General features: G+C 41.7%; 1 protein-coding gene across 2 annotated transcripts in view; it reads left to right on the forward strand.

The window, feature by feature from the left end:
- Positions 1 to 357: 357 nt before the first annotated feature.
- Positions 358 to 13,402, forward strand: part of LOC143677424 (cilia- and flagella-associated protein 74-like) — a 126,910-nt gene continuing 113,865 nt past the window's right edge. Inside the window, exons 1-2 of one of the 2 annotated variants that reach the window (XM_077153363.1) lie at positions 358 to 445; positions 7,863 to 7,896. In XM_077153363.1, coding sequence (XP_077009478.1) covers positions 7,894 to 7,896 — 3 coding nt within the window. In that variant the 5' untranslated portion in view covers positions 358 to 445; positions 7,863 to 7,893. The remainder of the gene's footprint in view (positions 446 to 7,862; positions 7,897 to 13,402) is intronic. The other variant, XM_077153365.1, reaches the window with a different exon arrangement.

Genomic DNA, 13,402 nt, shown 5'->3' on the forward strand with positions numbered 1-13,402 from the left:
CAGGCAGGCATGTGCCTCAGAACAGCCAGCTGGCCGCTGGGCCTTGGGAGGGCAGGGGCACCGTGGAGAAATCAACGCGGGCAGCTCCGGGCAGTCGGGCCCGCCGGGCCAAATCTTGCCTTTTTTAAGGAAAAGGGTGGAATCCGGATAACTTGGTGGACTCTGGGCCGCCGCCCGTCCGCAAGCAGGGCCTTGAGGCCCGCGGGCCCCAGTCCAGGGCCGGTCGGGCCGCGCGGCACCGTCAGCGACGCCCACGCAGGTGGCGCGGCTCCGCGGGGACGAACCATCTGTCCGAGGGGGCAGCACGGCTCCCCCCGCCGCGGTGGAGCTTTCCGTTGCCATGGAGCGCCCGCAAACAGCCCGCGAGTCCCCCGGGAACGGCGCGGCCGCCGTGGGACTCCTCGGCCTGGGCGGCCGGCGCCCCCCGGACCCGAGCCGGCGAGAGGTGGGTGGGCTGCGCGTCGCCTGCCGGCGCGGCCAGGGCCTGAGTCCGGGGTTGGAGCGGCCGGGGGCTTCGGCCTGGGCTCAGCCACGGCCGGCGCGCGCCGCGACCGCCGAAGTTCTGCGGGAGCAGGAATGAGATGCCGTTGGCGCTCCCGGGGCCCACTCGGGGGTGGGGGCGGGGGGCTGGGCTGCAGCTTCACTTCAGGCTGCTTCTGCGCTTGGTTTCTGTTTTTTCAGGTTTTTAATTGTATAATGCAACGTATCTACAAAGCAAAGAAAGAAAAAAGCAGCAGTTCAAACGAGTGGTTACAGGACACATCCCAGTGTGTGATGGGCTACCCTTCCACCATCGCAGATTTTTCCTTCTCGCTGCTCCGTAACATTGGCGGCTAGAAGGAATAAATGTTTTTTTATCATCGCAATCAACTTTTTTTCCTTTTTCTGAAAAAAAAAACAAAACATATGCCCAAAAGAGCAATAAATTTCAAAGCATAGTGCAACAATTAGTTGTGGAACACATTTCAGAGTTTGCTATGGGTTACGATTCCACAATTTAGGATTTTACTTGTAGTTGCTCTAAGGTACTGGAGACTAAAAGAGATATCAATGTAATGATTCAGCAGTCATACTCATTTGTTAAACCCGACCTTCTCTGTATAACTCCACCATCACCTTTGATCTTTCTCACACACACTTTAGGGGTGTTTGGGCTATGGCCATTCTAATTTTTTCATGTTGGAAGGGTGTGTCACTAATATGGGGTAGGGGGATGGATCTATCAGATGTTCTGGAGAGGCTGGGCTGGGTCTCAGGACTTATCTGGTCCAGGGACCCATCTGGAGGTTGTAGATTTCTGGAAAGTTACTCTAGTACCTGGAACCCTTGTGGAATCTTATGTTTCTCCCTAGGTGTTCTTTAGGGTTGATAGGAATGGTTTTGGTTGGGGGTTGGCAGGTTATGGTAGGTGGCAATGTCTAACTGAAGCTTCTGTAAGAGCAACCTCCAGAGTAGCCCCTCAGATCTATTTGAACTCTCTCTGCCATTGATATCTTATTTGTTACACTTCTTTTCCCCCTTTTGGTCAAGATGGAATTGTTGAACCCACGGTGCCAGGTCTGGATTCATCCCTGGGAGTCATCTCCCACATCGCCAGGGAGACTTTCACCCCTGGATGTCATGTCCCACCTAGGGGGAAGGGCAATGATTTCACTTGCAGAGTTGGGCTTAGAGAGTGAGGCCACATCTGAGCAACAGCCGAGGTCCTCCAGAAGTTACTCTTAGGCAATCCTATAGGTAGTCTAAGTTTCTCTGCTACCTACATAAGCTTCACAAGCTTTTCCTAGTTTTGAAAAGCAAATGTTGCAATGTTGTTATAACACATTTATGAAACATTGGACAAAATTTAAGGGTAAACTTGGCTTGTGAAAATCTGGAACCCTTGAGTGTCTGAGTAGATGAGAGAGAGAGAATTATTTGTAATCGCACAGTGGTTCTAATTTGACTTGAAAATGTAATTTTTTATGGAAGTGGATATGCCTCCACTATAATGTTTCTCATAAAATAGTACTCATTTTATCTGCATAAATATATTTATTTAGCAAGCATTTCTTGAAAATCTACTATGAGCCAGGAACTGAAGTGGACAGGTGCCCATACTTTAAAAGAATTTCCCAATATACATTTGCTTCACATAGATGGTGCATAAATTCATGCCTACTGTTTGGAGATTGGTTATCAGGAGAACAAACATCAGGTCACCACAAGTCAAGAAATAGAGCCTTACCAGCACTCCAGAATCCACCCTCCATTGGCCTTCACCTCCCTCTGATGATGGGCTGACTTTTGTGGTTCTGAATTTCCTTTAGTTTACCATTTGTGCATGAAACTGTAAATAATGTAGTTGTTTTAGCTGATTTTAAACTTTATATGAATGGCATAATGTTTTTTGTTTTTTTTTTTAATTTGGAACAATCCCAAACTTAAATAGAAGATGCTTGTGCTGTACAAACTTTTCTTTACTAAGTCACTTGAAAGTGGGTTGCCTACACACACATACACAGACACATCCCAAATACCTGAGAATGTGTTTCCTACAGAAAAGGAAATTCTCCAACATAACTGCAGCACAACCAGCAAAGGTAAGAGATCAGCATGGATATGTCACTGCCATCTGATGCTCAGACTCATTCGAGTGGTTCACCAGCTTCCCAATCATGTCTTACGTAGCCTCAGGCCCAGTCCAGAATCAGAGATTGCACTGAGTGTCGGGTCTCTGTGTCTCCTTCAGTCTGGAACATTCCTCGTTATTTCCTTGGCTTTTGTGACTGCAGTGGTTTGGGCTGTTATGTATCCAAGAAAAGGCCATGTTCTTTTAATCCATCCCTGTGGGGGCAGACATTTTGTGGGTGGGACCTTTTGATTAGGTTGTTTCTGTTGAGCTGTGACCCAGATATTCGAGGTGGGTCTTAATCCTTTACTGGAGTCCTTTATGAGTGTATGAAAGAAAAGCCAAGAGAGCTTGGAGAGAACAGGAGCTGAAAGCAATGAAACCTGGGAGAGAAGGATCAGCAGACACCAGCCCTGTGCCTTCCTATTTGACAGACGAACCCCAGGTGCCATCGGCCTTTCTTCAGAGAAGATATCGTCCTGTTGATGCCTTAACTGGGACATTTTCACAGCCTTTCAACTGTAAATTTGTAAACTGATAAATCGCATTCCAGCTGCTTCAGCAAACCAAAATAGATTTTGGTACTGAGAAGTGGGATGCTACAATTGCAGAAACAAAAAAATGCTGGAACAGCTTTATAAACGGATCAGGGGAAGATTCTGGGAGAATTGTGAGGAGCTTGATAGAAAAAACCTAAATTGCTATGAATTGGTAGAAATATGGACCCTAAAGTTACTTCCAATGAGGCCCTAGACAGAAATGATGAATGTGTCATTGCTACCTGGAAGGAAGGGGATCCTTGTTTTAAAGTGGCAGAGAATTTGACAAAATTGAGTACCAGTGTTGAATGGAAGGGAGAATTTGAAAGTGATGAGTTTATATATCTAGCTGAGGAAATTTCCGAACTAAATATGGAAAATGAAGCCTGGTTTCTCCTTATAATAAAATAGTTCATAGTAAAATGTGAGAGGAAAGGGATAAGCTGAGAACTGCTAAGAACCAAACTCTTGGGTACAAAGAAATCAGAAATTGTGAGTTTGGAAAATTCTGAGCTTTTGGAAAATTAGTCCCCTGAATATAGTGCCTTGTGTGAGGATTTGACCAAATATGGAATGAGTCAGCCATTTCGGGACAAGCCAGGATTGGAAATGGAGCTATCCAGAAAGGGTTTGTGGAAAGTCCTTTTGTCTGATGGTTGGGACCCATGTGTGCCGCATGCTAAGCCAACAAGTTTGTTGTGGGATCTGTATATAAATGAAACCACTCCCAGACTGGACTAAAAGGGACAGATTGAAGGTAAAATGTCTCCAAAGGCAGAACCATGGAAACTGAGGTCTGGAGCCAAAAAACCGCAGGCCAGGAAAGTGGACCCACACATGCATGTGGAAAGCGTGAGTTTGCCTTGGCATTTCCCTTGTTCAGGAAGAGGGTTACCACCCCAAGGCCCTCAGATGCCTGGGAATTGAGAGCAGCTTGGCCACCCCATTGTGTAGGGAGAGTCCTGCTGCCCCAGGCCTCGGAGAGGGTGGAGCACATTCCCTGGGTACTGGGGAGAGCTTGGCCACCACCCCACTGTTCTAAGGAGGTTGAGAGTGTGCACCTAAAGATGGCAGAGAATCCAGTGCTACCCAGATGCTGGAAGAAGGGGGGCCAAGAACATGGTGGTCTCCCCAGTGCTTGAGATGTCGGAACCCTCACCCCAGTGTTTTGAGAGAGCAGGGCTGCTGCATAAGCCCTTGGAGAGGCTGGGACCACTGGTTTTTCAAACCCTGAAGACACACCATCATTCTACAGCTTGCTCTCAGACCTTAAAATATAATGAAGTATACCCTGCAGATTTTTTGAGCTGTTTGGAACTCTTGGCATTGTTTTCCTTCCAATTTCTCCTAATGGAAATGGAAACATTTATCCTATGACTGTCCCTCCTTTGTATATTGGAAGCAGATAACTTGTTCTGAGTTTCACAGGTCCACAGCCAGAGGAGAATTTTGCCTTAGGGCAGACCATGCCTGTAACTGATTTTTGATGAAACTTTGTACTTAATATTGTTACTGAAATGATTTAAGGCTTTTATGATATTGTGATAGAATAAATGTATTTTGCATATGGAAAGAACATGTCTTTTGGGGGGTTAGAGGGTGGAGTTTGGTAGTTTGGAGCTGTTCTGTACCCAAGAAAAGGTGATTTTTAAAAATCCATTTCTGTGGGTGCACACCTATTAGGGTGGGACATTTTGGTTAGGTTGTTTCAATTGAGATGTGACTCAGCCCATTCAAGGTGGGGCTTAATCTTTAGTGGAGCCCTTGATGAGAATATAAAAGGTAGAAACACTGAGAGAGGAGAGAGATAAACACCCTGGGGATGCTGAGAGAGGGCTCAGCCACTGCAATTGGAAACTGGAAGCAACAGAGCCTGGGAGTGAAGGACCAGCAGACGTCAAGCATGTGGCTTCCCATGTGACAAAAGAATCCCAGATGCCAGCTGCCTTTCCTCAGAAAAGGTATCTTCCTCTTGATGCCTTAATTTGGACATTTTCGTGGTCTTAGGACTGTAAAATTGTAAACTAATAAATGCCCATTGTAAAAGCCAATCCATTTCTGGCATATTGCATTCTGACAACTTTAGCAAACTGAAACAATGACATTGACAATTGTGAAGGCTATTAGGCATTTTGTAGACATTTCCTCCATTTGGGTTTGTCTTGTTTCTGTAGGATTCTCATTGTGCATGTTTGCCGGGAAAATCACAAAAGTAATGCTAGGTTCTGCTCATTCCATCCTGTCTGGTGGCTCCCAGTGGTCAACTTTTCACATTACAGATGATGTTTACTTGGATCGTATTAAGGTGGCTTCTGACCGTCATCCCTGGAGTTTGGACTCTGACCCCCAGCACTGGACTGCCCTCCCATGGGGATGCTGTCTTCCTGCTCTGCACACCAACCCCCGCAGCACCCTCCTCATCCTGTCAGACTCTAACCTTGATGAGGTTATCTCCACGGAGATGTGACTCAGTCAGTTGTGGGTATTAAACTGGATTAGATGGGGACGTGTCTCCACCCATTCTAACTGGGTCTTGATCGGTTTACTGGAACCCTATAAAAGAGGAGACATTTTGGAGAGCTCCTCTTTTGAAGATGAGGAGAGAGCCTGAGAACCACGACGGACGAGAGGACCTCAGAATCCACCAGCCAGCGACCTTTGGAGATGAAGGAGAACGCTGCCAGGTAGCTTCAGGAAGCCAGAGGCCTGGGGAGGAAGCCGGCAGATGCCACCATGTAAACCACATGCCCTTCCAGCGGAGAGAGAAACCCTGGACTTCATCCGCCTTCTTGAACCAAGGTATCTTTCCCTGGATGCCTTAGATTGGACATTTCTATTGGTTTTGGACATCTCCATGGCCTTACAACTATAAGCTAGCAACTTATTAAATTCCCCCTTTTTAAAGCTATCCCAGTTCCTGTGTATTGCATTCCAGCAGCTAGCAAACTAGAACACCATGTGACAGAAAAGCTAAGGAGCCCCAAGATTGCCAGCCAGCCAGAAGATACACAGCCTGGGAAGAAGCAAGCCTTCTAGCCTCGGAAACCATGAGCCAACAAATTCCTGTTAAGCCAACTCATTGTCTGGTATTTGTTTTAGCAACTGGGAAGTTGTAAGAGTTTTACCTTTCAGTATGAGCATGTGTGCTGGTTTGAGATGATGTATGTACCCTAGAAAAGCCATGTTTTAATCCTAATCCCATTTTGTAAAGGCAGACATTTCTTCTGATCCCTATTCAGTATTGTATGTTTGAAACTGTAATCAGATCATCTCCCTGGAGATGTGATTTAATCAAGAATGGCTGTTAAACTGGATTAGGTGAAAATATATCTCCATCCATTTGGATGGGTCTTGATTAGTTTCTGAAGTCCTATAAAAGAGGAAACATTTTGGAGAATGAGAGATTCATTCAGAGAGAGCAGAGCAGAACGACATAGCCATGAGAAGCAGAGAGTCCACCAGCCAGCGACCTTTGGAGATGAAGAAGGAAAATGCCTCCCAGGGAGCTTCATGAAACCAGAAGCCAAGAGAAGAAGCTAGCAGATGACTCGTGTTCACCATGTACCCTTCCAGATGAGAGAGGAACCCTGAACTTCATTGGCTTTCTTGAACCAGGGTATCTTTCCCTGGATGCCTTAGATTGGACATTTCTATAGACTTGTGTTTTTTTGTTTTTTTGTTTGCATGGGCAGGCACGGGGAACCAAACCCAGGTCTCCAGCATGACAGGCTAGAACTCTGCCTGCTGAGCCACCATGGGTCCCCAAGGCTTGTTTTAATTGGGACATTTTCTCGGCCTTAGAACTAGCAACTTATTAAATTCCCCTTTTTAAAAGCCGTTCTGTTTCTGGTATAGTGCATTCCAGCAGCCAGCAAACTAGAACAGTATGTATCCACGTGGAATTGATTTGGGGGTGATACTTTTAGCACGCTGGTTGAGAGGTCTGTCCCCCATTGCTCAGCCCCCCATCCCCTCGCCTTTGCACTAAGCACTCTCTGCTCGTGGGGCTTCCAGCTCCTCCGTTGTGTTCCATTGCTCTGCTTGTCTGTCCCTGCCATGGCACCATACTGTCTTAGTTTTCTAACTTCAGAATAAAACTGGATATATGGTCGGGTACCTCTTCCCCTTTGTTCTTCAAATTTTTCTTGGCTGTTCTTTTCCCTTTGCTCTTCCACAAACATTTTAGAATTCACCAGTTAAGTTTCCCCCTCTCTCTCCCCGCTTCCTTCATCTCCCCATTTCCCTCTGCTCTGTCTGTCACTCTGTCCCTCTGTCACACACACACAAGTTGGGATTTTGATAGGGCTTTTAGTGAACTGACAGATGAACTTGGAGAGACCTGGGCTCTTGGCAACACTGAGCCTCCAGTCCTTGAACCTGCAGCTCCTTTTACTTTTGTTTAGGTCCTTTAATTCCTCCTCGTGGGGTTTATCATTTTCTCTTTAAACATCTCGCACATCTTTTGCCGGACTTATTCTTAGGTATTTTTATATTTTTTGATGTTATTATAAGTGGTAGCTTTTCAAAATCTTATTTTCTCATTCATATACATAGAACTATTATTGATTTTTAACTCCTAATTGTATATTAAACTGTCTCAATTATTTTAATAATTTTTCTGTATCTTCTTGTCTACATACACTGCCATATTGTCTGAAAGTAATGACTGTGCTTTTTTCCCCTCAACTCCCTTTGCTTTTGATTTCTTTTAGGTTTGACTGGCATGGCTGCGGGATCTGGTGGATGGTGAGTGGAACTGGTTTTACTGGGAGTCTTTGCTCTGTTTCCAGTCTTAAAAGAAATGCTTTTCAGGTTTAATGGTTTAGGATGATATTTGCTGTAGACTATTTTATTGTGGTAAAATACACATAAAATCATTTTAATCATTTTAAGTGGACAGTTCTGTGGCATTAAGTACATTGTTGATTTTGTATAACTTTCAGCAGTATCTACTTCAGAATATTTTCATCCTCCTGAACAGAAAATGAATCCATTCTGTTCTAGTTTGCTGGCTGCCGGAAGGCAACACACCAGAGACGGATTGGCTTTTAATAAAAGGGGGTTTATTTCATTAGTTCTTCAGAGGAAAGGCAGCTAACTTTCATCTGAAGTTCTTTCTTACGTGGGAAGGCTCGGGGTAATCTCTGCTGACCTTCTCTCCAGGCCTCTGGGTTCCACCAACTTTCCCCAGGGTGATTCCTTTCTGCATCTCCAAAGGCCTGGGCTGAGCTGCGAGTACTGAGATGAGGATGCCAAGCTGCTTGGGCTGTGCTGCGTTGTGCTCTCTCATTTAAGCACCAGCCAATTAAGGCAAACTTCATTCATTACAGCAGGCACGTCTCCTAGCCGACTGCAGGTGGAATCAGCAACAGATGAGGTTCACGTACCATTGGCTTATGTCCACAGCAACAGAACTAGGTACCCTCACCTGGCCAAGTTGACACCTGAACCTAACTACCAGATGCAGTAATTCCACATTCCATCCTCCATTTATGCCTGGTAACCACTATTCTTTTTGTCTCTATGAATTTGCTTACTGTAAATATTTCATATAAGAGAAATCAAACAATATTTTTCCTTTTGTGTCTGGTTTATTTCATTCAGATGATTCCTTCAAGATTCATCCATGTTGTAGCATATATATACCAGCTCTTCATCTCCTTTTATGGCTGAATAATATTCTGTGGAATGGATATACCGCAGTTTGTTTAATCGTTCATCTGTTGAGGGACACAGGTTGCTTCCACCTTTTGGCTGTTGTGAATAATGCTGTTGAGCATCAGTGTACAAATGTCTGAGTCCCTGCTTTCAGTTCTTTTGGGTCCATACCCGGGAGTGGAATGGCAGGGTCGTGTGTTGATCCTGCATAACTTTCAGGGGAGCAGCCAAACTGTTTTCCACGTGGGTGCACCATTTCACACATTCCTGCAACAACGTGCAAGGGTTCCTGTTTTTCCCCAACAGTTCTTATTTTCCATTGTTTAAATAACAGGCATCGTAGTGGGTATGAGGGGGTATCTCGTGGTTCTGGTTTGCATTTTTCTCTAAAGACTAACAATATTGAGCATCTTTTCATGTGCTCATTAGCCATTTGTATATCTTGTTTGGAGAAATGTCTGTTCAAGTGCTTTGTCCATTTTTTCAATGGGTTGTTTGTCTTTTTCCTGTTGAGTTGTAGGAATGCTTATATATTCTGGATATTGAGGACTTATCAGTTGTATGATTTCCAAATATTTTCTCCCATTCTGTAGGCTGTCTTTTGACTTTCTTGCTAATGTCCTTATGCCACAAAAAAATTTAAATTTTGATGAAGTCTAAGATTCATCTGTTTTTTTCCCTTGCTGCTTGTGTTTTTGGTGAAAAATCTAAGAATATATTGCTTAATAAAAGGTCCTGAAGACAGTCTTAAGTTTTCTTCTAAGGTTTTGTAGTATAAACTCTTATATTTAGGTTGTTGAACTGGTTTGATTGAATTTTTGTATGTGGTGAGAGGTAGAGGCCCAAACCCATTCTTTCGCATGTGGATTTTCAGTTGCCTCAGCACCATTTGTTGAGGAAACTGTTCTTTCCCCCACTGAATGGACTTGGCGCTCTAATGGTGAAGTAACTGGCTGTGGCCGTGGTGGCCGATTTCTGGACTCAGCTCTATTCCACTCATCTCTAGGTCTTTCCTTATGCCGACAGCAGACGCTTTCACTACTGAACACTTCTCAGTAAGTTTGGAAATCAGGAAGTATGAGTCCTCAAACTTTATTCTTCTCTTTCAATATTGTTTTGGCTATTCAAGGCCCTTTGAAATTTCATATGAATTTGAGGATTTTTTTTTCCATTTCTTCAAAAAAGGTTTCTGGAATTTTAATAGGAATTGCATTCAATCTATAGATCATTTGAGGTAATATTGATGTCTTAACAACATTATGTCTTCCAATCCATAAACATGGGCTGTCTTTCCATTTATTTAGGTCTTTTTAAATTTCTTTCAGCAATATTTGGTAGTTTTCAGTGTAAATCTTTCATTTCCTTGGTTAAATTAATTTCTAGGTATTTTATCATTTTAGTTTCTGTTATAAGTGAAATTGTTTTCTTCGTTGCCTTTTCAGATGGTTCATCACTGATGTTTTGATACACAGCTGATTTTTGCATGTTGATCTTGTGCCCTGCAACTTTGCTAAATTCATGTATTAGTTCTATCCTGCAGATTCTTTGTTATTTTCCATATATTGGATCATGTCATCTGTGAATAGAGATAATTTTACTTCTTCCTTTCCAATCTGGATGCTTTTCATTATTTTCTCTGGCCTGGGTTCTGTGGCTAGAACTTCCAGTACAATGTTGAATAACACTGGTGAGAGTGGGCATCCTTGTCTTGTTCTTGATCTTAAGGGGAAAGTTTTCAGTCTTTCACCATTGAGTATGATGTTAGCTGTAAGTTTTCATAAATGCCTCCTTATTATGTTGGAAAGTTCACTTCTATTCCTATTTTCTGAGTATTTTTATTATGAAAGTTGTTGCGTTTTGTCAGATGCCTTTTCTGCATTAATTCAGATGATCATGTGTTTTTTAAATCTTCATTCTATTAATGTGCTGTATTACATTGATTTCCTTATGTCGAACCATCATTGCATTCATGGAATAAATCCCACTTGTTCATGGTTTACGATCTTTTTAATATACAGTTGATTTGGTTTGTGTCTTGATCAGGCTTTGGTATCAGGGTAATCTAGGCCTCATAGAATGATTAGAAAGTATTCCCACCTCTTCTATTTTTTTAGAAGAGTTTGAGAAAGAGGGATGTGCATTTTTCTTTAAATATTCAGGAAAATTCAGCAGTGAAGCCATCCAGTGCTGGACTTTTCTTTGTTGCGAGGTTACTGATTATTCCATCTCTTTATGTGTTATATTTCTGTTGAGATTTTCTATTTCTTTTTCAGTCGTTTTCTTAATTTGTATGCCTCTCACAATTTGTCCCTTGCACCTAGGTTATCTGATTTGCTGGCATACAATTGTCCATCATCTTTCCTTTCAGTCCTTTATTTCTGCAGGGTCAGTGAGTGTCTCCATTTTCATTCCTGTTTTTTGATATTTGTTTCATTTTTCTTTTTTTTACTTTGTCAATCTGGCTAAAAGTTTGCCAATTCTATTGATCATTTCAAAGTGTCAACCTTAGTTTTTGCTGATTGTTTTTTTTTCCTATTTCATTTATCTTCACGGTAATGCTTACTGTTTCCTTCCTTCCACTTACTTTGGGTTTAGTTTGCTCTTCTTTTCTGGTTCCTGTAAGTTTGAAATTAAGTTATTGGTTTGTGATCTTTCTTCTTTTATCATGTAGGCATTTAGAGATATACATTTCCTTCTGAGTACTGCCCTAACTCTGTGCCATAAGTTTTTGTATGTTATGTTTTCATTTTCATTCATCTCTAAATATTAATAATTTCCTTGGTGATTTCCTCTTTGAACCATTGGTTGTTTAAGAATGTGTTGTTTAATTTCCACATATTTCTAAATTTCCTGGTTTTTCTTCTGCTTTTGAATCCTAGCCACATTTCACTGTGGTCATAGAAGATACTTTGTATTATTTCTTTTAATACTTGTTAAGACTTAATTTTTTGTTCATTTTGTATGCTGTATGGTGGAGGTTACATTTCATTCTTCCCATGTGAGTATCCCATTATAAATAGCACCATTTGTTGAAATTGAGGGGGTGGAGGGAGGGGCAGGGGCTAGAAATTGAACCCGGGTCTACTGCATGGCAGGTGAGAATTCTACCACTGAACTACACTTGCACCCCCAAAACTTGACTGTTAGCCTAACATGCGGTCTATCCTGGGGAATGATAACTGTGCATGTGAGAATAATGTGTATTCTGCTGTTGTTGGGTTTTATATATGTCATATATGTTCTATAGATATCCATTAGGTGTGATTGACTAATAGTGGTGTTCAAGTCCTTTATTTCCTTATTGATCTTCTGTCTAGATGTTCTGTTGGTTATCGAAAGTGGCCTATTTAAGTCTCCAACTGTTATTGCAGAAGTATCTATTTCTTCTTTCAGTTCTGTTCATTTTTGCTTCAAAAATTTGAGGGTTTTATTTTTAGGGTTGTTTATTTTTTAATTTTTATACCTTCTCACTGGATTGAATCATTTATAAATACAAAATGTCCTTCTTTGACTCTTGTACGTTTTTTGACTTAAAGTCTAATTTGTCTGATAATAACATAGCCACCCGAGCATTACTTACTAGTTGCATGGAAAGTCTTTTTTTTATTTTTAAATATTTAAAAAATATATAACAAACAAACACAGACATTCTTAACTTATGATGCATGGAATGTCTTTTTTCCACCCTTTTACTTTCAACCTATTTGTGTCTTTGTATCTCATGTGAGTCTTTTGTAGACAGGAAAATGGATCACTTAAAAAAAAATCAAATATATCAATCTCTGCCTTTTGATAGGAGACTTTAATCCATTTATATTTAAGGTAATTACTGATAGGGAAGGATTAACTTCAGCTCTTAGCTTTTTGTTTTCTGTATGTATTTTAAGTTTTGTTGTCCTCAATCACTCCATTATCGCCTTTTTTGCATTTGTATACTTTTTTGTAGTGTACTGTTTTGATTCCTGTATTCTTCCCTTTTCTCTCTATATTTTTAGTTTCTTTGTGGTTACCTTTGTGATTACAATTAATATTTTAAAGTATAACAATTTAGTTTACGTATACTGTAGTATAAAATGTTCCATGCCTATACATCTTTGTCCCTCCACTCTTCATAGTATTATTATCTCATGTCATGTCTTTATACATTGTGTGCCATTAACATAGATTTCAATCACTGTTTTACATGTTAACATTTTAAGTCATATAGGGGAAAATCTATTATGAACTCAAAGTACAACAGTACAGGATTTTATATTCACCTACATAATTACCCTTATCACTGTTTCTTGCTTCTTCTTATGTCTTTTAGCCTCTGTCTAGTGTGCTTTTTTTAACCTGAAGGCCTTCCTTTAACATTTCTTTTAGGACGAGTCTTCTGGTAATGAATTCCTTTAGCTTTTGTTTTTGTTTATCAGTAAATGTCTTCATTTCTTCTTCACTCTTGAGGGATAATTTTGCCAGATATAAATCTTGGTTGGCAGGTGTTTTTTTCTTTGAAGACTTTAAATATGTTATCCTACTGCCTTTCTGCCCGCGTGGTTTCTGATGAGATAGTACCTGTTGTTACGTTCGCTGAGGAGACCTGTACATGATG

This window comes from Tamandua tetradactyla, chromosome 3 (assembly GCF_023851605.1).
Source record: "Tamandua tetradactyla isolate mTamTet1 chromosome 3, mTamTet1.pri, whole genome shotgun sequence".
NCBI lineage: Eukaryota > Metazoa > Chordata > Mammalia > Pilosa > Myrmecophagidae > Tamandua > Tamandua tetradactyla.